Source organism: Bos javanicus, chromosome 16 (assembly GCF_032452875.1).
Source record: "Bos javanicus breed banteng chromosome 16, ARS-OSU_banteng_1.0, whole genome shotgun sequence".
Lineage (NCBI taxonomy): Eukaryota > Metazoa > Chordata > Mammalia > Artiodactyla > Bovidae > Bos > Bos javanicus.
Genome location: NC_083883.1, coordinates 28,871,824 through 28,894,016, shown reverse-complemented (window position 1 = coordinate 28,894,016; position 22,193 = coordinate 28,871,824). Strand labels below are relative to the sequence as shown.

The following is a 22,193-nucleotide window of genomic DNA, read 5'->3' as shown; positions in this document are numbered from 1 at the left end:
CATTTACTAAAATGAGCTTTATTTACTTTTTTAGTAATTTTACAGAACTTTTACATGGGGAATTATGTCATGTGAATATAAACAATATTTTACTTATTTTCCAGTATGGTTGCCTTTTATTTCATTTCTTTTCCATGCCTTACACACTGGCTAGAACCTCCATATGATGAAGAATAGAAGCGATGAGAGACAACACCCTTCCTGATCTTAGGGGAAAAGTGTTCACTCTGTCATCACTAAGTATGTTGTTAGACACAGTAAAGGACATCTATGTCCTTTATTTATTTATTTTAATTAATTTAATTGGAGGCTAATTACTTTACAATATTGTAGTGGTTTTTGCCATACAATGACATGAATCAGCCATGGGTGTACAGGTGTTCCTCATCCTGAACCCCCCTTCCACCTTCCTCCCCATCCCATCCCTCAGGGTCATCCCAGTACACCAGCCCTGAGCACCCTGTATCATGCATCGAACCTGGACTGGTGATTCGTTTCACATATGATAATATATATGTTTCAATGCCATTCTCCCAAACCATCCCACCCTCGCCCTCTCCCACAGAGTCCAAAAGACTGTTATATACATCTGTGTCTCTTTGGTGTCTCGCATACAGCGTTATCATTATCAACTTTCTAAATTCCATATATATGCGTTAGTATACTGTATTGGTGTTTTTCTTTCTAGTTTACTTCACTCTGTATAACAGGCTCCAATTTCATCCACCTCATTAGAACTGATTCAAATGTATTCTTTTTAATGGCTGAGTGTATATGTATATGTATGTGTATATGTACCACAGCTTTCTTATCCATTCGTCTGCTGATGGACATCTAGGTTGCTTCCATGTCCTGGCTATTAAAAACAGCGATGCGATGAACATTGGGGTACACGTATCTCTTTCAATTTTGGTTTCCTCGGTGTGTATGCCCAGCAGTGGGATTGCTGGGTCATAAGGCAGTTCTATTTCCAGTTGTTTAAGGAATCTCCACACTGTTCTCCATAGTGGCTGTACTAGTTTGCATTCCCACCAACAGTGTAAAAGGGTTCCCTTTTCTCCACACCCTCTCCAGCATTTATTGCTTGTAGACTTTTGGATAGCAGCCATTCTGACTGGCGTGAAATGGTACCTCATTGTGGTTTTGATTTGAATTTCTCTGATAAGGAGTGATGTTGAGCATCTTTTCATGTGTTTGTTAGCCATCTGTATGTCTTCTTTGGAGAAATGTCTGTTTGGTTCTTTGGCACATTTTTTGATTGGGTCATTTATTTTTCTGGAGTTGAGCTTCAGGAGTTGCTTGTATATTTTTTAGATTAATTCTTTGTCAATTGCCTCATTTGCTATTATTTTCTCTCATTCTGAAGGCTGTCTTTGCACCTTGCTTATAGTTTACTTTGTTGTGCAAAAGCTTTTAATTTTAATTAGGTCCCATTTGTTTATTTTTGCTTTTATTTCCAAAATTCTGGGAGGTGTATTATCCCTTTCAATATTAGTAATTCATGATGTTTCTTGATATTGAAGTGGAATGACTTTTTGGATCTATGATTTTATTGTTTTAAATACATTTAGAACAATTCTTTCCATTAATTCTTCAATTTTTTTTTCTGCTTTCTTCTCTCACTTTTCTTGGAGGACTCCAATTACATGTCTATTATTTTATTTTCTCAGAGGCCACTGATGCCCTTTTTATTTTTAAAAATTCTCTTCTCTTTTTTCACTTTGTATAGTTTGTCATATTTTAAAATTCACTAAACTTTTCTCCTTCTATGTCTAATCTGCTGTTGATCTTCAGTTCAGTTCAGTTGCTCAGTCGTGTCTGACTCTTTGTGACCCCATGGACTGCAGTACGCCAGGCCTCCCTGTCTAGGCCTCCCTGTCTATCACCAACTCCCAGAGTTTACTCAAACTCATGTCCATTGAGTCGGTGATGCCATCCAACCATCTCATCCTCTGTTCTCTCCTTCTCTTCCTTCTGCTAATCTTATCCAGTGTCTATTTCACTTTGGATATTACATATTTTATCTCTAGAAATTTGATTTTGGTCTTTTAAAAAATATCATCCATTATTCCCTTAACTTTTTAATATGTGGAATATAGTTATAATTCTTTCAATGTCTTTGTCTCTAATTCTAATTAATAACTATGTCAGTTCTGGATCAGTTTCCACTGGCTGATTTTCCTTTTCATTATGATTCCTCCTTTCTTATTTCTTTAAATGTCTGATAGTCTTTGATTGGATTCCAGACATTATGAATTTTACTATATTGAGTACTGGATAGTTTTGTGTTCCTATTTTTGAGCTTTATTCTGGATGGAATTAAGCTGCTAAGTCGCTTCAGTCGTGTCCGACTCTGTGTGACCCCAGAGATGGCAGCCCACCAGGCTCCGCCATCCCTGGGATTCTCCAGGCAGGAACACTGGAGTGGGTTGCTATTTCCTTCTCCAATGCATGAAAGTAAAAAGTGAAAGTGAAGTCGCTCAGTCGTGTCTGGCTCTTAGCGACCCCATGGACTGTAGCCTACCAGGCTCCTCCATCCATGGGATTTTCCAGGCAAGAGTACTGGAGTGGGGTGCCAGTGCCTTCTACTTAGAAGCAATTTTATCACTTGTGTTGTTTTTAGATTTGTTAAGGAGGACAAGAACTGCATTTAATCTAGGACTAATTATTACACATTATTGTGGCATTTTCCTTTTAAGCCCTCTAATGCTTGTGCGTTATAAAGGTTTTCTGTTGTTGTTGTCATTGTAGCTGGTGGATATGGGTATTGTTCCCAGCTCTGTGTGAAAGGTTCCTTCTAGTTCACTCAAGACCATTGTCCTGGTCTCCACTAGTTTCTTTACATTCATATGATTAGATATGCTGCAAACCTGACTCGGGATCTTCCACAGATCTCTGAAGTTCTTTCAGTGCAGCTCTGTCCTCCCTGATACTTTAGTCTGCAAACTCTACCTTCCTTTTGCTTCTTAGTCTTTCAACAGCATCTCCTAATACCAGGGAGTCTACCATCGTCTGGACGGATTCCTCCCCTCTCTCTCAATCCAGGTGTGGAAACTAATGACAGAATGATGGGGCAATAATAGGGCTCAACTTGCTTGCCAACTCTCAGGGATCCTTGTCCTTCAGTGTTTGATGTCCATTTTCCTAAAACCAGGATGTTTGACGTATTTTTTCTGTTATGATTTGAGTATTTCAGGCAAAATGGTGTACCTGGTCCCCATACTCCTTGCTTGGAAGTGGAAGTGGTGTGTGTGGATGTGTGAGTCTGTTCTTTTCAACTTCTTGACTATGCCTAATTTATCATTTATTAAATTCATTTTTACTGAACTCTAGCCAATTGTGACAAGGTTTGACTTGTAATTCTCTTCTTTTTGCTTATTTATAATTTTAAAAATTTGATTAACATTTCCTGTACATTCTCATAGCTGCTTTTTAATTTCCATTTTTTTTTTCTGGGTGATTTTGTTGTTGCTGATTTTGGTCTATTTTTTGCTACTTTTTCTGTTCATTTAAAAATTTTACTGAATGTGGTTAGAGAACAGTCTATTTGGATTATCTCTTTTTGTAATTTACTGAGTTTTTCTTCTCTCAGGTCCAAATAAGTGACACTTTCCCTAACTGTGTGTTTGTAAATAATGTGAAGTCCACTTGTTGAGTACCTATTTCTCTCTTGTTTTTTTAATCCATCTGTAATCAATCATGTTAATTTCACTCTTAGATATCTCTATATTATTATACCTTATTGTGATTCCTAAAGTTTTAAAATGACTCTTAGCTATGTTATGGATGTGGGGCTGCTCAGAGAGAGACTATAAGGGAACATGGAATACAAGCTGACCTATAATTCAATTTCTAATTATACTAGAATAGATACAGAAGCTGTTAAAACGATGCAGCTTCCCAGGTGGTGCAAGAGGTAACCCACCTTCCAGTACAGGAGACATAAGAGATGCTGGTTCAGTCCCTTGTCAGGAAGATCCCCTGGAGAAGGGAATGGTATCCTACTCCAGTATGCTTGCCTGGAGAATCCCTATACGGTTGCAAACACAACTGAAGTGACTTAGCACACACACTATGAGGGAACACTGAATACAAGCTGACTCTATAGTTCAATTTCTAATTATACTAGAATAGATATATAAGCTGTTAAAATAATGGCAAGGATACACAAATATAAAGGTGGGATTAACCTTTAAGACAAATAGCACAGGGAATGAAAATGAAACATATCACTTCAGCAAAAAGAATCCCAAGGCAACAGTTTTGGCATGAGGACTGTCAGAACTGTGGCTGTATCTAGCAGCAGTGCTGCTGCTGGCAAAAAGCATGGTTTAAATGGTCATATTTTAAATTTGATGTAAATTTACCTTGTCTGCCCAAATTAAAGTTTCTGACATTTCCTGATGAATAATTAGTGCTGCCATAAAAAGTTATATTTAATATTTAAAATGCTAAATATTCAATCTCTCTTCTATACAAGTACATGAATGATTTATACATTCAAAAGCTTACACAATGCAAAAATTAAAGTGATAAAACTACAGACAGTTAAGACATTTCTCTCTGCCGTAATATTTACCTTAATGGGCCCGAGATAGGAAGATCCTTTAACTGTGGCAAGTATGATTTGAGACTCTTCCAGCTGAACTAATATATCATCTATAGATGAAATTATTAGGATAGAGTAAGCCTCGGTGTGATGAAGAACTAAATGTAAAGGAGTAGTGTTCCAAAGATCAATAACCTTATACAGCATTTTTTCAAGAGCGGCTTCACTAGTTGCTGAGGTTGATATCTCATTTATTTCATTTTCATACTGAAACATCTAAAACAAAAAAATTTAATATCCAATGGAGCAAATAATTCCTGATACATTTAAAACGGAAGATTTAAATGAATGTGTTGAAAATTTGATTCCAATTAGGTTTATATCCTAACCAGAGACTTCATGGTCTAACTTTCATGAAGCAGCCCTTTTCAGTTTTTAACCATTCTATTTCACATTCTTCTTGCTCAGTGAAAACTTCTGACTCAGTATTTATTTCTTCTGATTCTAGTCAGCATAAAAAAGAGTTAACAGCACCTTCTGCAGATCTGCAGATAGCATTATTTCTTTCAGCTTTCTTTTCTCTGCACTAATGCCAATTGCTTAATTATTCTGTGACAAGTTTTTACTTTCTATGATAATTCTTGGGATATAACAGTCTGAGAGAATATAACTCTAATGGGCACAGCTTTCCATGGCTTCACTTTGACACAGCTCCATAAGGATAAATGCCTCTCGAAATACTTTAATGGAGTATTTACAGACCTTTCCATGTGCACTGACTGCCAGTTTCCATTGGACAAAATCTTGATATATTATCTCCAGATTCAATCACCAGAACAGAGATACTTGGAGACCTGCTCTTCTCTGCATCTTGGAATTAACTAGCTGCCCTTCTTGTTTTTATCACTGAAAGAAGATTCTACTGCTGTTCCCATATATTATCATATTTAATATCTCCATTTATTTCCAGTAGTCATGTATAGATGTGAGAGTTGGACTATAAAGAAAGCTGAGTGCTGAAGAATTGATGCTTTTGAACTGTGGTGTTGGAGAAGACTCTTGAGAGTCCCTTGGACTGCAAGGAGATCCAACCAGTCCATCCTAAAGGAAATCAGTCCTTTGTGTTCATTGGAGAGACTGATGTTGAAGTTGAAACTCCAGTACTTTGGCCACCTGATGCAAAGAGCTGACTCATTGGAAAAGACCCTGATGCTGGGAGGGATTGGGGGCAGGAGGAGAAGGGGACGATGGAGGATAAGATGGCTGGATGGCATCACCGACTCGATGAACTTGAGTTTGGGTGAACTCCGGGAGTTGGTGATGGACAGGGAGGCCTGGCGTGCTGTGATTCATGGGGTCGCAAAGAGTCAGACATGACTGAGCGACTGAACTGACGGTTGAAATTGTGCCAGATTTTTGGAATGCTCATTGGCACTGATTAAATAGTCTGAAACTATCTAGATATTTTGATGAATTCACTCTTGGACCATAGTTCAGCTAGGATACTCTGATAATGATCCAGGGAAGGATGCAACATTTAGATGGGATGAGGAAAGAGAGCAAGAGAGGATTCAAAGATTATTTCATCATTTTTAGCTTAAGTAACTAGAAAAAAAGTGGAGGTGCCATTAACTAAGATGGGGAGGATAAAGGAAGAGTGGAACTTTGGAGATGGAGAAAGAGAAGTGCATTTTGACATGTTAACTTTGAGATACTTTTTAGACATATAAGCGGAGGTGGATCTATGAGTTCAGGAGGGCAGCTGAATTTAGGGCTAGAGATATAAATTAATTTTTAAAATAAATTAAAGTTCACTTTTAAAATTCCTGTCTAAAAAATTTTCTTCATTTCCTCATTATAGCAAATCATTTAATAGAAAATTATAGGCATAAAATATTATTTTGGTTATATTAGACATTGTCAACTGTGGAACATATAATATAAATGAAGCTTATTGTAAACTACACATGAAAATAGAAAAATTTTAACCATGAAAATCATAGTAAAATTTTATTTTTATAACAAAACCTACAGGTAAATCAAATAGCTGCTAATTGTATATTTTAAATAGAATATCAAGTTATTTGTAGGGCCACCCTAACATGCTCTTAATATATCTTCGTTTTATATAAATACTGTAGTTTTGATTGTATTCCTATAAAATTTACTCTCCACAAGAAGTATCACTGGTAAATAAAAACACTAATTTAATTTCATTTGTTGTGCATGAAAACCAGTATTACTGTTTTCGAATCACCTAGTAGTAATGGCACGATGAATGGCTTATGCTTATAATATGTACATCATATTTTTAAACCAAAAAGCAAATTTACTATTCAATGTAATACTAGTTTTATCAGTTATTAATCTGTACTAAACTATCATCAATGAAGCATCACCCATCTACTAATACATTACACTCCTACTTTTCCTAACATTCCATAAACGTCTTATTTTTCATTTCCTACTCCTTGTAGATTTACTTGCCTACTTAGATTTGGGCCTTCTGCTATGCCAACTTTATTTCAAACTATTTTAACTTACCTTGAGTGCTAAAAGATTCTCTACTGTACAGTTTTTATCAAGAGACACTGACTTTCCAATAATCTCCTGGAGAGCCTCCCAATGCCTTGGCTTGAGACAGGGGTTTCCTAGTGCTATGATGATTGGCAGCTCTTGTTTAAAATCTATCACTGATTGCTTAAGATGTGTCACCATGTCATTTTTAGGTAGACCTATAAGAAGCAATGGGTCAGCAGCTTTATCATACAGTCCACATTTTCTAAGCCAGAAAACAAATTTGCTATTTAATGTAATACTGCTTTATGAGTTATTAATCTGTACTAAAATAATGAGGCTTATTAACATCATTCTCCCATAAGAATCAAGCATGGATTAAAATAAAGAGAAATAATTAATCAGGACTAGTGAATAAAACCCCAAACTATCAGAACAAGTTATTTTGCAAAATTTGATACTAGAGATAGCTAGTTACCACAGGGTTTCCCAGATTTTCCCTGACAAGACAGACATACAGACAGAGAGGTACACATAAATAATTCAAAAGACTATTTTGGTTTTGGGGCTTTTCAATTCTGCTCATTAAAAGAACATTAAGGGAAAAAGCCAATCACTATCATTTCATAAAGAATATATCTTTACACTGAAATGTAGAAAATAAAGGTAAAAACTTTGCCGTAGACCAGAACTGATCTTTCCTCTGGCATTAACACCACACCACAATACAGATTCCTGGGTCGGGAAGATCCCCTGGAGGAGAGCATGGCAACCCACTCCAGTATTCTTGCCTGGAGAATCCCTATGGACAGAGGAGCCTGGTGGGCTACAGTCCACAGGGTTGCAAAGAGTCGGACACAACTGAGTGACTAAGCACAGCACACACAAAGGGTGCAGGACTCAAAACCTGTGCAGCTGAAGGTCCAACCCTGATAACCTTTTACTCAATTTATAAAAGAGGGAGGAGACAGAGAAATAGCCAAAGTAGGGCACTTGAGAGAACTGAAAACTATACGCATATTCTTGACTATCCAGTTGGTACAGATGAGGCTTATTTTATAAAGCTATGTTGAATAACAAAGTGTATTTCAAGACTTGATCAGACAGAAAGATGAGAATAAGTTTTTTGCAAGTCTATACTGTGGTGAACAAGATTTAATCTGGGAAACTATGGATAAAAGAAAGTTTTATCTACTTGTTACTTTATATGTTGCTCTCTGAAACAGATATATGACACAATATTGAAAGAGAATGCACAAAATGAGTGTTGTGTTGCTTTAACACTCTGGGTGATTTGTCCCCAAGTTTTCTCTTTTCTACAGTTTCTGTGATAGTCATATTTCTTATATAATTTAAAAACAAGCAAAATAAGGTGTTTTCCTTGAAAGGAAAAAAAACAATAAAACAAAAAAAACTATAAAAAAAACTATAGCTTAAGGTATAGCTGAGAGATCAGAGGAATTTAAAAAATAAAAGCATTATCTTGCCAAGTGAAATAAAGCTTTCTATTTGGAAAGGATTTGATTTTACAGAATTGCTTGCAAAATTCTGTGTGCAACACAGCATCTCTGTGTTGGCAAGATTTCAAATTTGATGATTAGCAGAAGGAAAACCTATCAAAATGACTCTGGCTGTTTCTCGCATTGCCCAAAGTATACTATCTGCACACACAGTGAGGGTTTGAAGGTGGGTCCTTAACATCAAAACATCCGTGGTTCTAAGAGTCAGAATCAGGTCGAAGTATTTGGGGTTCTACCTAGAGAATCAATTTTTAACAGATACAAAATTGTTACTAATTAATTAAAATTTTTTTTCCAAAGTTTTAATCTCTTTCTTGCTTCAGGAAGTGATTCCTACCTATACTCTTGTACTGTCTTTTCAGTCATTAATGGTCAGTCCTTGGAACAGGTAAAGTAACAAAGCCAAGGACAATGATCTTGCTGGTCTAGTAGCCATTTTTGTGTAATCTTAAGTAGAAAAACTTGAGAAAGACACTTTACCTTTTTCTAGTACAAAGATTATTTGCATCCATTTTGAAACATTTCTATATACTGATTCTGTATCAATACTGTCAAGAGTGCTATTCCTCCATTCCCAAAAGAGTGTTCCCCATTCCTCTTGTGCATCCCATAATATTTTCCTTAAGGTTAAGTCATAGTCAATGTCAGCAATATCTGAAAGTACAATTTGTGTAAGCTCTTCCATATTAAGAAAATTCATATGAGACTGGGAATCATCGAAACAATCCTGATAGTTTGAATATGTTTTAGCTTTGACAGCTAAACTTGCAGCTTCCTCTGAAAGAGTCTGGATCATTTCCATTGCTGTTGACACTGGAGTACTAGCACATAACAAAATAGAATTTCTTATCTAAAAAAATAATAAAACATTTTTAGGAGGGTATAATGTTCTGAACTTAAACATGTTTTATTGACAGCATTTTAATATGTCACCTAAGTGTCAACAAACTTTATTTGCAATCATTATCTGAAAAGACTGTCCTTAATTTATACTTATTTATGATTATGCTTAATTTTAATTCTTTTTTATTACAATAATACCTAAAATTTGTGTACTTTCTGTATGTCAGGTCCTGTGATAAGTAACATTGAAGACCTTATTTACTAAGTACATACAAGAAATTTGAGAGATAATTTATATTTTCCATGATTTTTCAAGAAGTTCAGAGGTTCCCATCATCTAATGGTAAGTGGCAGTTCCAGGGTAGGGCCCTATGATAGCCTGCACTCCAAAACTTACTTCCTTTTTCTGATGAAGCTGAACTTGGTATTATTTGAATGATGTTTATCACATGCTACCTTATATTATTAGTTTTCCCACTGCACAGAAAATTGTGGACATTTGCAACAATAACCTCCAAAGAGGAATATAAGTAAAATTTTGTTCTGATTTCTTACTACATTATAAAATTCTGCAGATTAAGGATAATTTCACTTATTTATTTTTGTATACCTCTTAGAACCTAGTATCATACATAAAAGCTGTTGGAAGAAGTAATGAATTTGGATCCTACCACCTTATTCTTCAAAAAAAAATCAAACCTATGGAACTGCATGTACCATTGTGTTATGTGTAGTGTGGTCATCCAACAAGTACTGATAGTAATCATAACACAAAAGCTTAAGCAATTGAGAAACAGTATCTGTGATGATGGAGAGGGCTTAGAATAATCTATATCAGTGATGCTTATATAATGGATTATCATAAAATTTTCTTTAGGCTTTTCCTGCAATTTCCATTCATTAATATTTATTTATGTTTGTATATGAGCTATCTTTGGGGGGGAGGGAATACTTGGAGAAATAATCTTAGTTGCTTAGATGGAGGTAAAGTTTTGTCAACTCTATCAGCAGTATTCTAATTGAGATCTTCACAGAATGATATGTCACTAAATATACCAATAAAATAATTTAAAAGTTTATGTAATTGCACCCATCAGAAGATGGAGTAAATATGCCCCACCCTGTCTTTCCCAGTGAAACCTGGACAGAACACATGGAGGGAGCAGTGAGGTGAGGAACCTGAAAATAAATTGTAGAAGGCAGATTGGGGAAGAAGATGGTAACTTGAAATGCTACCAAATTAGCAATGAGTTTACCATTTTCTCCCTGACCTAAGCTCAGTGTATTAGAAACCTGGGAGGAATTTTCAGGAGGCAAAACCAGTGAGAGCTCTAGGAGAACTTACCAATTCTGACTTGAGGAGCAAGAAAGGTTCTGACAAAGCTTCTTTGCTTGACCAAACTTTAGTCAGGCTCCCTGGTGGCTCAGATGGTAAAGCATCTATCTACAATGCGGGAGACCTGGGTTCAATCTCTGGGTCGGGAAGATCCCCTGGAGAAGCAAATGGCAACTCCCCGACACCTCCCAGTACTATTGCCTGGAAAATCCCATGGACAGAGGGACCTGGTAGGCTCCATGGGGTCACAAAGAGTCAGACACGACTGAGCGATTTCACTTTCTTTTCTTTCTGACTGACTACTAAGTAGGTTGTAACTTTTAGGCTCATATGTGCACTTCCTTATAAAATTAAGTTTTAGTAAGAACCTTGCTAAGTCAATTTAACCAGAATTCCCATCCTCAATGTCTGCTCATCCTAGACAACAGATCATTTCCCCTATTGCAATCATACTGAATGAAAATCTGTTTTTACCACTTTGACTACTGTTCAACTCTGGGTTTTCTTTGACAGCTCCTAATACTCAGAGTATGGAAATCCTCTCTTTCTCTCTCTTTTTCTTTTTTCTCACAACCCAGTCCTCAAACAATTTTAAGGTGGTGGCAATGGAAGCCTCAGGAGCTGAAACTCAGAGAAGAGAACTTTACTTTCTGTCTTGGTAATCTGTGGTTCTAAGGAGGGTCAACCCTGTTGATTTTTTTCTGTGTTCTACTACTTTGCCCCAGATGTGGGTGCAGTTATGGAAGTTGACAGAGTACAGTAACAAGTCCCAGTTTTCTAACAGAGGACTGAAAAAAAGAGTGCAGAGAATCTGGAAAATATGGAGAAGACTGTAAACAGAAAGGACCTCTGGAAAGTAATTACGTAAAGTTGTGTGAACTCCTGGGCTCAGCTGAGCTGCACACATATAGATCTGATCCTATTCAGCACATCAAAGACTCTGAAATTAAACTAACATACCACTACCCAGAATAATACTGACCACTGGACGGCACACACAGGATGGCACACACATGGTCTGAACAGCACCTTAGAGATATTGATAATGGAAATAACAATGGAAAGAAACCCACAGCCCAAAGAAAGTGGGTTGGAACTTGGGACCTGAATCTGACTAGGTCAACAGTTTTCTAAAACAAAAATACCAACATGGCATTTAGGTATGAAACAGAACTTTAGAGCATAATATTTAATCCAATATTACTCCATATACAAAAAACCAGGAAAACCTCAACTCACATGGGAAAAAATAATCAACAGATACCAATGTCTAGATGACACAGATGTTAGAATTATCTGACAAAGAATATAAAGCAGGTTTTATAACAATGCTGCACAGAAATAATGTATATTCTTGAAGCCATTGGGAAAATAAAAAAAGATATAATTAAAAATCAAATGAAAATTTTAGAACTGAGAAACACAATAAACAAAAGTAGAAGTTCATTGGATTTGATTCAATAATAGCATGCAGATGATAGAAGAAAGAATCAGTGAACCTAAAGATAGATGCTTACTCTAGCTGAGACCCTCTCCAGGGGTTGCCCTTTACCAAAAAGTCACACAAGATTACACCCCCTCTATAGCTCCATCCAAGGAGAAGGCAATGGCAACCCACTCCAGTACTCTTGCCTGGAAAATCCCATGGACGGAGGAGCCTGGTAGGCTGCAGTCCATGGGGTCACAAAGAGTCGGACACGACTGAGCGACTTCACTTTCACTTTCATTTACAGCTCCATCATGGATGTGTAAAGCACCAGCCCTTTTGTCTTCATTCAGGATAACTCTGCAGAGTCATTCCAATTTAGAGATTCCCCTGGTTGCTCAGATGGTAAAGCATCTCCCTGCAATGCGGGAGACCTGGGTTCAATCCCGGGGCTGGAAAGATCCCCTGGAGGAGGGCATGGCAATTCTCCAGTATTCTTGCCTGGAGAATCCCCATGGACAGAGGAGACTGGTGGGCTACAGTCCACAGGGTTGCAAAGAGTCAGACACAACTGAGCAACTAAGCATAGAGCATAGGATCCTATGAAACCTACATGGCAATGACACTAGAGTTCAATTTTTCCTTCTGTCCAACCTTGATTACTTCAAGCCCTCACACTGTTGCCAGAAGCACTTTCCAATGAACCTACTGTAACACAGATATTCCATCTCAGTGTCCAACCTAGTACACTTAACATATAAATAGGGTGAACTAGAAACCTTGGTACACATGCATATGAAATTTCTCGTAATATTTTAAAGATTGCAATTGAATGCGTTCAAGTACTCTCATATGCCTATTTTTTCACCTTTATTTTATTTGTGTGAGGCCAGTATAGATTCTGCATAGATGCAGAAAATTTTTAAAGCAACTAATTGTAATACATAATATTGTGCTTAATACATATTAGGTACCAAAATATATTGAATAAATATGATAATAGTAACTTGTAATGGTGGTGGGGATAGAGGGGAGTGGAAAGAAGCAAGGATTCTGGAGCCCTAGCCCTCACTGTGATCTTAAGCAAGTTAGTTAACCTCTTTAAAACTCAGGTGTGTGTTTGTTTGTTTTCATGCAGAAAAACAATAAAGCACGTAGCATGGTTACTGATGCTTAGTTAAAGCTCAGTAAATGTTGGTGTTTATTGTAGTTTGCTCCTCATAAGTGAGTGAAGCTGGAATTATTATCGTTTGGCCTAGACTAAGGCCCAAAAAGTATCCAGGGTTTTTTTTAGCTCTGTTTATGTCATGCGCCAACTTTAGCAGTCTGTTGAAGCCTATGGAAAAAAATCACCACTTTACTGTTGCTTGTCTACATTAACTCAAAGTTGGAGAAAATGCTAAACTTCAGTTAGAGGTTAGTGAGAACAGACACATAATTTCACTTCTCATTCAAATTCACAAATCAAAATTATGTCTGTGGATTCCAGGTTAAGAATACTTGGACTAAATTATTTACTTAAGATTCCACAGAAAGGAAATACCTATATGCTAGGCTTACATAATGAGAAACAAAACTTACTTTGGCTTTTAAATTACTAACTTCAATACGTAGACCAGTGATGTATGATTCCAAATTGTCTCTGAATTTAGAAATAGCAGCATCTTTATTTGTTTCGCTTAACTTCACAGAAGTTTTTAGTTGACCAAACTTGATGAGAAGGATTTTATAAATGGCAATTTGCTCTTCTGAAACATGGATCTGGTAATACCTTACAACAGAATACAGCTGAGCAACTATTGTGTACTCTTTTTCTAACTTAGATATTTTTGAAGAAATTGCATCCAAAAAAGTAAAATATTCCAAAAATTCTTCTATTTCAGTGGGAGTATATTCCAGCTTCTGCAAGGATGAGTCTATAACCTAAAATCATTAACAAATCAATTACAATTATATAATGATTTTTCATTATTTTAGAAAAGTAGTTACTCAATATCTTTCACTAACTTACATAATTATAATTTCAAAAAAAAGACATCATCTAGACACTATTCTAAGTATTGCTTAAATACCGGAGCATTAACAAGATCAAATCCTTTCTATTGTTAACAGAAGGAACTTGAATGTAACCTGCACATAAAATAAATGCTGCTAAGACATAAAGACAGTTTCTCTGGTGGCTCAGATGGTAAAGAGTCTGCTGGCAATGCAGGAGACCCAGGTTTGATCCCTGGGTCGGGAAGATCCTCTGGAGAAGGGAATGACAAACCACCCTAGTATTCCTGTGTCCAGTATTTCCATGGACAGAAGAGCCTGGCAGGCTACAGCTCATGGGGTTGCAAAAATCAGACATGACTGAGCAACTCAGCATGCATGCACATGAGACATAAATAAGGACTGTTATGAGTAAATCTGTTCTAAGAAGTAAATGTGGTAGTAGTAACAAGGCTATGACTGAAATGTGAATGGTGCGTAATAATTGCTCCCATTTTTTCGAGCATTTATATGTTATGTTCTTTATGTACACGATCTGATTTTGTTTTGACAGCATGTTTACTCAGTCAGTTCAGTTCAATTGTTGAGTCGTGTCCGACTCTTTGCGATCCCATGGACTGCAGCATGCCAGGCCTCCCTGTCCATCACCAACTCCTGGATTTTACTCAAACTCATGTCCATTGAGTCGGTGATGCCATCCAACCATCTCACCCTCTGTCGTCCCCTTCTCCTCCTGCCTTCAATCGTCCCCAGCATCAGGGTCTTTTCAAATGAGTCAGTTCTTCACATCAGGTGGCCAAAGTATTGGGCTTTCAGCTTCAACATCAATCTGTTCAATGAATATTCAGGACTGATTTTCTTTAGGATGGACTGGTTGGATCTCCTTGCTGTCCAAGGGATTCTCAAGACTTTTCTTCAACACCACAGTTCAAAAGCATCAGTTCTTTGGTGCTCAGCTTTCTTTATAGTCCAACTCTCACATCCATACACGACTACTGGAAAAACCATAGCTTTGACTCTATGGACCTTTGTTGGCAAAGTAATGTCTCTGCTTTTTAATATGCTGTCTAGGTTGGTCATAGTTTTCTTCCAAGGATCCAGTATCTTTTAACCACCTGCAGTGATTTTGGAGCTCAAAAAAATAAAGTCTCTCACTGTTTCCACTGTTTCCCCACCTATTTGCCATGAAGTGATGGGATCAGATGCCATGATCTGAATATTGAGTTGCTGTTGTTGTTGTTTTTTTTGAATATTGAGTTTTAAGCCAACTTTTTCACTCTCCTCTTTCACTTTCATCATGAGGCTCTTTAGTTCTTCTTTGCTTTCTGCCATAAGGGTGATGTCATCTGCATATCTGAGGTTATTGATATTTCTCCTGGCAATCTTGATGCCAGCTTGTGCTTCTTCCAGCCCAGCGTTTCTCATGATGTACTCTGCATATAAGTTAAATAAGCAGGGTGACAATATATAGCCTTGACATAATCTTTTCCCGATTTAGAACCAGTCTGTGTTCCATGTTCAGTTCTAACTGTTACTTCCTGGCCTGCATACAGATTTCTCAAGAGGCAGGTCAGGTGATCTGGTATTCCCATCTCTCAGAATTTTCCATAGTTTGTTGTGGTCTACACAGTCAAAGCCTTTGGCATAGTCAATAAAGCAGAAGTAGATGTTTTTCTGGACTTATCTTGCTTTTTTGATGATCCAGTGGATGTTGGCAATTTGATCTCTGGTTCCTCTGCCTTTTCTAAATCCAGCTTGAACATCTGGAAGTTCGCGGTTCAAGTACTATTGAAGTCTGACTTGGTGAATTTTGAGCATTACTTATATGAGTGCAATTGTGCAGTAGTTTGAGCATTCTTTGGCACTGCCTTTCTTTGGGATTGGAATGAATACCGACCTTTTCCAGTCCTGTTGCCACTGCTGCATTTTTCAAATTTGCTGGCATATTGAGTACAGCACTTTCAAAGCATCATCTTTTAGGATTTGAAATAGCTCAACTGGAATTCCATCAAGTCCACTAGCTTTGTTTGTAGTGATGCTTCCTAAGGCACTTGAATTTGCATTCCAGGATGTCTTGCTTTAGTTGAGTGATCACACCATCATGATTATCTGGGTCATGAAGATCTCTTTTGTATAGTTCTTCTGTGTATTCTTGCCACCTCTTCTTAATATCTTCTGCTTCTGTTAGGTCCATATCATTTCTGTCCTTTATTGAGCCCATCTTTGCATGAAATGTTCCCTTGGTATCTCTAATTTTCTTGAAGAGATCTCTAGTCTTTCCCATTCTATTGTTTTTCTCTATTTCTTTGCATTGATTGCTGAGGAAGGCTTTCTTATGTCTCCTTGCTATTCTTTGGAACTCTGCATTCACATGGATATATATTTTGTTTTCTCCTTTGCCTTTCATGTCTCTTTTATTCACAGCTATTTGTAAGTCCTCTTCAGACAACTATTTTGCCTGTTTGCATTTCTTTTCCTTGGGGATGATCTTGATCCCTGCCTCCAGTACAGTGTCACGAACTTCCGTCCATAGTTCTTCAGGGACTCTGTCTATCAGATCTAACGCCTTAAATCTATTTGTCACTTCCACTGTATAATCATAAGAGATTTGATTTAGGTCATACCTGAATGGTCTAGTAGTTTTCCCTACTTTCTTCAATTTAAGAAATTTTAAAAAACATATTTACTACTTGAGTGTTATTTTCTCTAGTCTGCAAAGAGGGAAACTGAGTTTCAGAAGGATTAATAAGCCTAAAATATGAAATTTAGTGAGTTACAGAGCTATAATTCAAGCCCAAATCTGATTCCAAATCCTGTTTGTATCCATTGTAAGTATACGCAGTCATTACAAATATATGCACAAATGTATGTGTGTGCTGTGGTGTGCTTAGTCGCTCAGTCATGTCCAACTCTTTGCAACCCCATGAACTTTAGCTTGCCAGGCTCCTCTGTCCATGGAGATTCTCCAAGCAAGAATAATGAAGTGGGTTGCCGTGCCCTCCCCCAGAGGATCTTCTTAACCCAGGGATCGAACCTATGTGTCCCAAATTGCAAGTGGATTCTTTAACATCAGGGAAGCCCATATATATGTGTATATATTACATCCACACCTTTTATAAGTATTTGTATATCATTCCATTAGATTTTCAAAAGAATTAAATTCCTATACTTAAATTACAATTTTACCATAGTTTCCCTCATGTTTCAAGGGCTCTTGATGAGTAATCATAATTCTGGAATCAATATCAGTTTAATTTTCAGCTCACAGCCTTGAATTACCTGTGTATGTCTCTAATTTTTTAAATACTTATTCTACTTGACTATATGCTCATGCAAAAACAGCAATAAAAAACTTTATAAAATAAAAATACCTATTACTTCACCACCTAGAGATAATTATGCTAACCAAGCAGAAACTGTATCCATTTTATGGTGTATGGGTATATATGTGTGGTGTATGGGTATATATGTGTGCACATGCGCATATGTGAACCTGCTCTTGAATATACATTTTTATCACAGGGTTAATATGAACTGACTTTAAAGTCAGAGAGACCTGTGTTTGAATCCTAGTTCCAATATTTACTAACTGCATGAACCAAAGTAGCTTTACTTTAATAAACTTGGTGTCCTCATTACAGTTTTGAGAATCAAATAAAATAATTTAGTAATGGGTTTATAATGATGCCTGCTGAATTTTACTGAAAATGCTCACAATAGAAGACTGAGTAAAGACAACTGTCCTGACTCCAACCACAAATCCCAATTAAATTCCAGAAAAATATCTTAAACTCATATCCCAAAGAAAACAGATAATTATATTTTTAGAGAAGAGAGTAGTAGAAAGACATGAAATATTCCCAAACTTCCTTTTTGTCACTAGTAGTACATTCAGTTAAGGATTGTAAAAGAAAAGAAAATTACAGACCAATTTCACTTATAAGCAAGCATAAAGGCAAAATTTAAAAAATAATGTAGCAATATATCTATGTGCATGTGCACACTGGTAAGGTATATCTATTGATTCAGATATGAAATTAAACTTAGAAAGTCAATTAATGTAATTAACTGCATTAAAAGGTTAAAGGAAAACAACTGCATGATTATCACAACAGATAAAAAGAATAAGGATTTGATAAAGTTAACTTATGATTAAAAAACACATATCAAGTTAGGAACTCTTATGCAAATAAGGGAATTTCCTTAACTATATAAAGGGAAGCTACTTCCCTTTATAAAAACACACCTGGGGGCATGCAGAAGCCAGAAAGAAGAAAAATAAACATAACTTTCAGAACCACTTTCTAAAAATACATATAGCTCAGAAACAACTTGCTGGAACTAATAACAATGATTCTTCTAACTGTAGAAGTAACTCACATATGTTCACTATGTGCCAGAAAGGGTAAAAGAGCTTTGCAATCATTAACTTCTTTAATTCTCACAACTTCTGTAGGTCAATTACAAATATTATCCCCAATTTACAGATAAAGGTGCTTAAGTATAGAGAGGATAAGGGTATAAACTTTGTTGTTGTTGTTCAGTTGTATCCAACTCTTTGTGACCCCATGGACTGTAGTACACCAGGCTCCTCTGTCCTCCACTATCTCCTGGAGTTTGCTCAAATTCATGTCCATTGAATTGGTGATGCTATCTAACCATGTCATCCTCTGCCACCCTCTTCTCCTCTTACCCTCAATCTTTCCCAGCATCAGGGTCTTTTCCAATGAGTCAGCTCTTCACATCCAATGGCCAAAGTATTGGAGCTTCAGCATCAACAACAGTCCTTCCAGTGAATATTTGGGGTTGATTTTCTTCAGGAATTATGGATTTCCCAGGTAGCTCAGTGGTAAAAAAAAAAAAAAAAAAAATCCACCTGCCACTGGAGGAGATGCAGGTTTGATCTCTGGGTTGGGAAGCTCCCTTGGAGAAAGAAATGGCAACCTACTCCAGTATTCTTGCCTGGGAAATCTCATGAACAAAAGAGCCTGGAGGGCTACAATCAACAGGGTTGCAAAAATTTGAACACGACTTAGCAGCTAAATAACAAGAATTGATATCTACAAGACACTGTATCAAAAAAACAAACAAAATGCACATTATTTTCAAGCACATATGGAACATTCTCTAGGATAGACCACATATTAGTACACAAAATAAGCCTCAACAAACTAAGAAGATAGAAATTATTTAAAGTGTCTTTTCTGACTACAATGGCATGAAACTAGAAATCATCCATAGAAAGAAAACAAGCAAAAAACCACAATTACATGGTGACTAAACACTTGATACTAAAAAAAGAATGAGTCAATGAGGAAATAAAATAGGAAATAAAAAATAACTCTAGGCAAATAATGAAAACATTACTATCAACATCTATGGGATACAGCAAAAGCAGTTCTAAGAAGAAAATTCATAATGACACAAGCTTTATTCAAAAGATAAGAAAAATCTCAAGCAACCTGCCTACCACCTAAATGAATTAGAAAAAGAACAAATAAAAATTAAGTCAGCTGAAGGAAGGAAATAAAAAAGAGAGTGAAAAAATTAAATTAAGATAAAAAAAAGAAAAATAAATAAATCCAAGAGATGTTTTTTTTAAAGGATAAACAAAATCAACAAATCTCCTCTAGACAGGCTCACCAAGAAGAAAAGAGACATGACTAAATAAACAAAATAAGAAAGATGAGAAACAACAACTGATGTCACAGAAATACAGAAAACCATAAGAAAAGACTATGAACAGTTGTTCAGTTTCTCAGTAGCGTCTGACTGCAACCCCACTGACTGCAGCATGCTAGGCTTCCCTGTCCTTCACTATTTCCAAGTTTGCTAAAACTCATGTTCATTGAGTCGTTGATGCCAACCAACCATCTCATCCTCTGTCATGCTCTTCTGCCTTCAATCGTTCCCAGCATCAGTTCTTTTCCAATGAGTAAACTCTTTGCATCTGGTGGCCACAGTATTGGAGCCTGAGCTTCAGCATCAGTCCTTCCAACGAATATTCAGGACTGATTTCCTTTAGAATTGACTGGTTTGATCTCCTTGCAGTCCAAGGGACTCTCAAGAGTTTTCTCCAGCACCACAATTTGAAAGCGTCAGTTCTTCTGTATCAGCCTTCTTGTTGGTCTGTACATGATCTCTCACATCTGTACATGATTACTGGAAAAATCATAGCTTTGCCTATATGGACCTTTGCTAGCAAAGTGATGTCCCTTCTTTCTAATATGCTGTCTATGTTTGTCATAGGTTTTCTTCCAAGGAGCAAGCTTTTTTTTTTTTTTTTTAATTTCATGGCTGCAGTCACCATCCACAGTGATTCTGGAGCCTAGAAAATAAAGTCTGTCAGTTTCCATTGTTTCCCCATCGATTTGCCATGAAGTGATGGGACCGGATGCCAAGATCTTCGTTTTTTGAATGTTGGGTTTTAAGCCAGCTTTTTCACTCTCCTCTTTCACTTTCATCAAGAGGCTCTTTAGTTTCTCTTCACTTTTGGTCATTAGGGTGGTGTCATGTGCATATATGAAGTTAATGATATTTCTTCTGGCAATCTTGATTCCAGCTTGTGCTTCATCCAGCCCAGCATTTTGCATGGTATACTCTGCATATAAGTAAAACAATCCGGGTGACAATGTACAGCCTTGACAGTCTCCTTTCCCAATTTGGAACCAGTCTGTTATTCCATGTCCAGTTCTAATCGTTGCTTTTTGATCTGCACACGGGTTTCTCAGGAGGAGGCATGTAAAGTGCATGCCAACAAAATGGACAACCCAGAAGAAATAGACAAATTCCTAGAAACATAAAGCCTGCCAAAACTGAATCAAGAAGAAACAGAAAATTTATAGATCAATTATTAGAATTGGAACAGAATCTGTAATTTTAAAAAACTCCCTGCAAACAGAGGTCCAAGACAGAATAGCTTCACAGGGAACTTACAAACATACAAAGAACTTATACCTATCATTCTCAAACTCTCCCCAAAACCTGAAGAGAACAGAACATCCCCAAATTCATTCTGCTGCTGCTGCTGCTGCGTCACTTCAGTCATGTCCGACTCTGTGTGACCCCTGAGACAGCAGCCCACGAGGCTCCCCCGCCCCTGGGATTCTCCAGGCAAGAACACTGGAGTGGGTTGCCATTTCCTTCTCTAATGCAGGAAAGTGAAAAGTGAAAGTGAAGTCGCTCAGTCATGTCCGACTCTTAGCTACCCCATGGACTGCAGCCTACCAGGCTCCTCCATCCATGGGATTTTCCAGGCAAAAGTACTGGAGTGGGTTGCCATTACCTTCTCCACAAATTCATTCTATGAGGTCCCAATCATCTGATACCAAAACCAGACCAAAACATTACCAAAAAAGAAAATTACATGCCAACAGTTCTGATGAATATAGATGCAAAAATCCTCAACAAAATATTAGCAAACAAAATCTAACAACACATAAAAAGGATCATGCACCATGATCAAGTTTTATTCATTCCAGGGTCACAATGGTTCCATTTATACACATTGATCAAAGTGATACAGCACATCAAGAAAACAAAAGACAAAAACCATGTGATCATCGCAATAGATGTAGTAAAAGCATTTGATAAAATTCAACATTCATTCATTGTAAAAACTCACAGCAACATGGATCTAGAGGGAACATATCTCAACATAATAAAGGCCATGCATGCATGCTTAGTCTCTTCAGTCGTGTCAGACACTGTGCAACTTCACAGACTGGAGCCTCCCAGGCTCCTCTGTCCTTGGGATTCTCCAGGCAAGAATACTGGAGTGGGCTGCTGTGCCCTCCTCCAGGAGGTATTTCCAATCCAGGGATCGAACCCATGTCTCTTACATCTACCTGTACTGCTAGGCATGTTCTTTAACACTAGTGCTACCTGGGAAGCACCATACAACAAATCCAAGGGCAATATAACACTCAATGGTAATAAGGTGAAAAGTCTTCCTGCTAAATTCTGAACAAGCAAAGGATGCTCACTCTTACCAGTTCTATTCAACAT

At 37.1% G+C, this 22,193-nt stretch overlaps 1 protein-coding gene across 2 annotated transcripts in view; it reads right to left on the bottom strand.

Annotated features, from left to right (window-relative positions):
- DNAH14 (dynein axonemal heavy chain 14) overlaps positions 1 to 22,193 on the bottom strand; it is a 394,303-nt gene that overhangs the window by 245,597 nt on the left and 126,513 nt on the right. For both annotated transcript variants that reach the window (XM_061382365.1, XM_061382363.1), the window contains 4 exons: positions 13,773 to 14,114; positions 9,067 to 9,436; positions 7,094 to 7,284; positions 4,580 to 4,825 (listed from right to left, as the gene is read on the bottom strand). In XM_061382365.1, the coding sequence (XP_061238349.1) occupies positions 4,580 to 4,825; positions 7,094 to 7,284; positions 9,067 to 9,436; positions 13,773 to 14,114 (1,149 nt within the window). The remainder of the gene's footprint in view (positions 1 to 4,579; positions 4,826 to 7,093; positions 7,285 to 9,066; positions 9,437 to 13,772; positions 14,115 to 22,193) is intronic.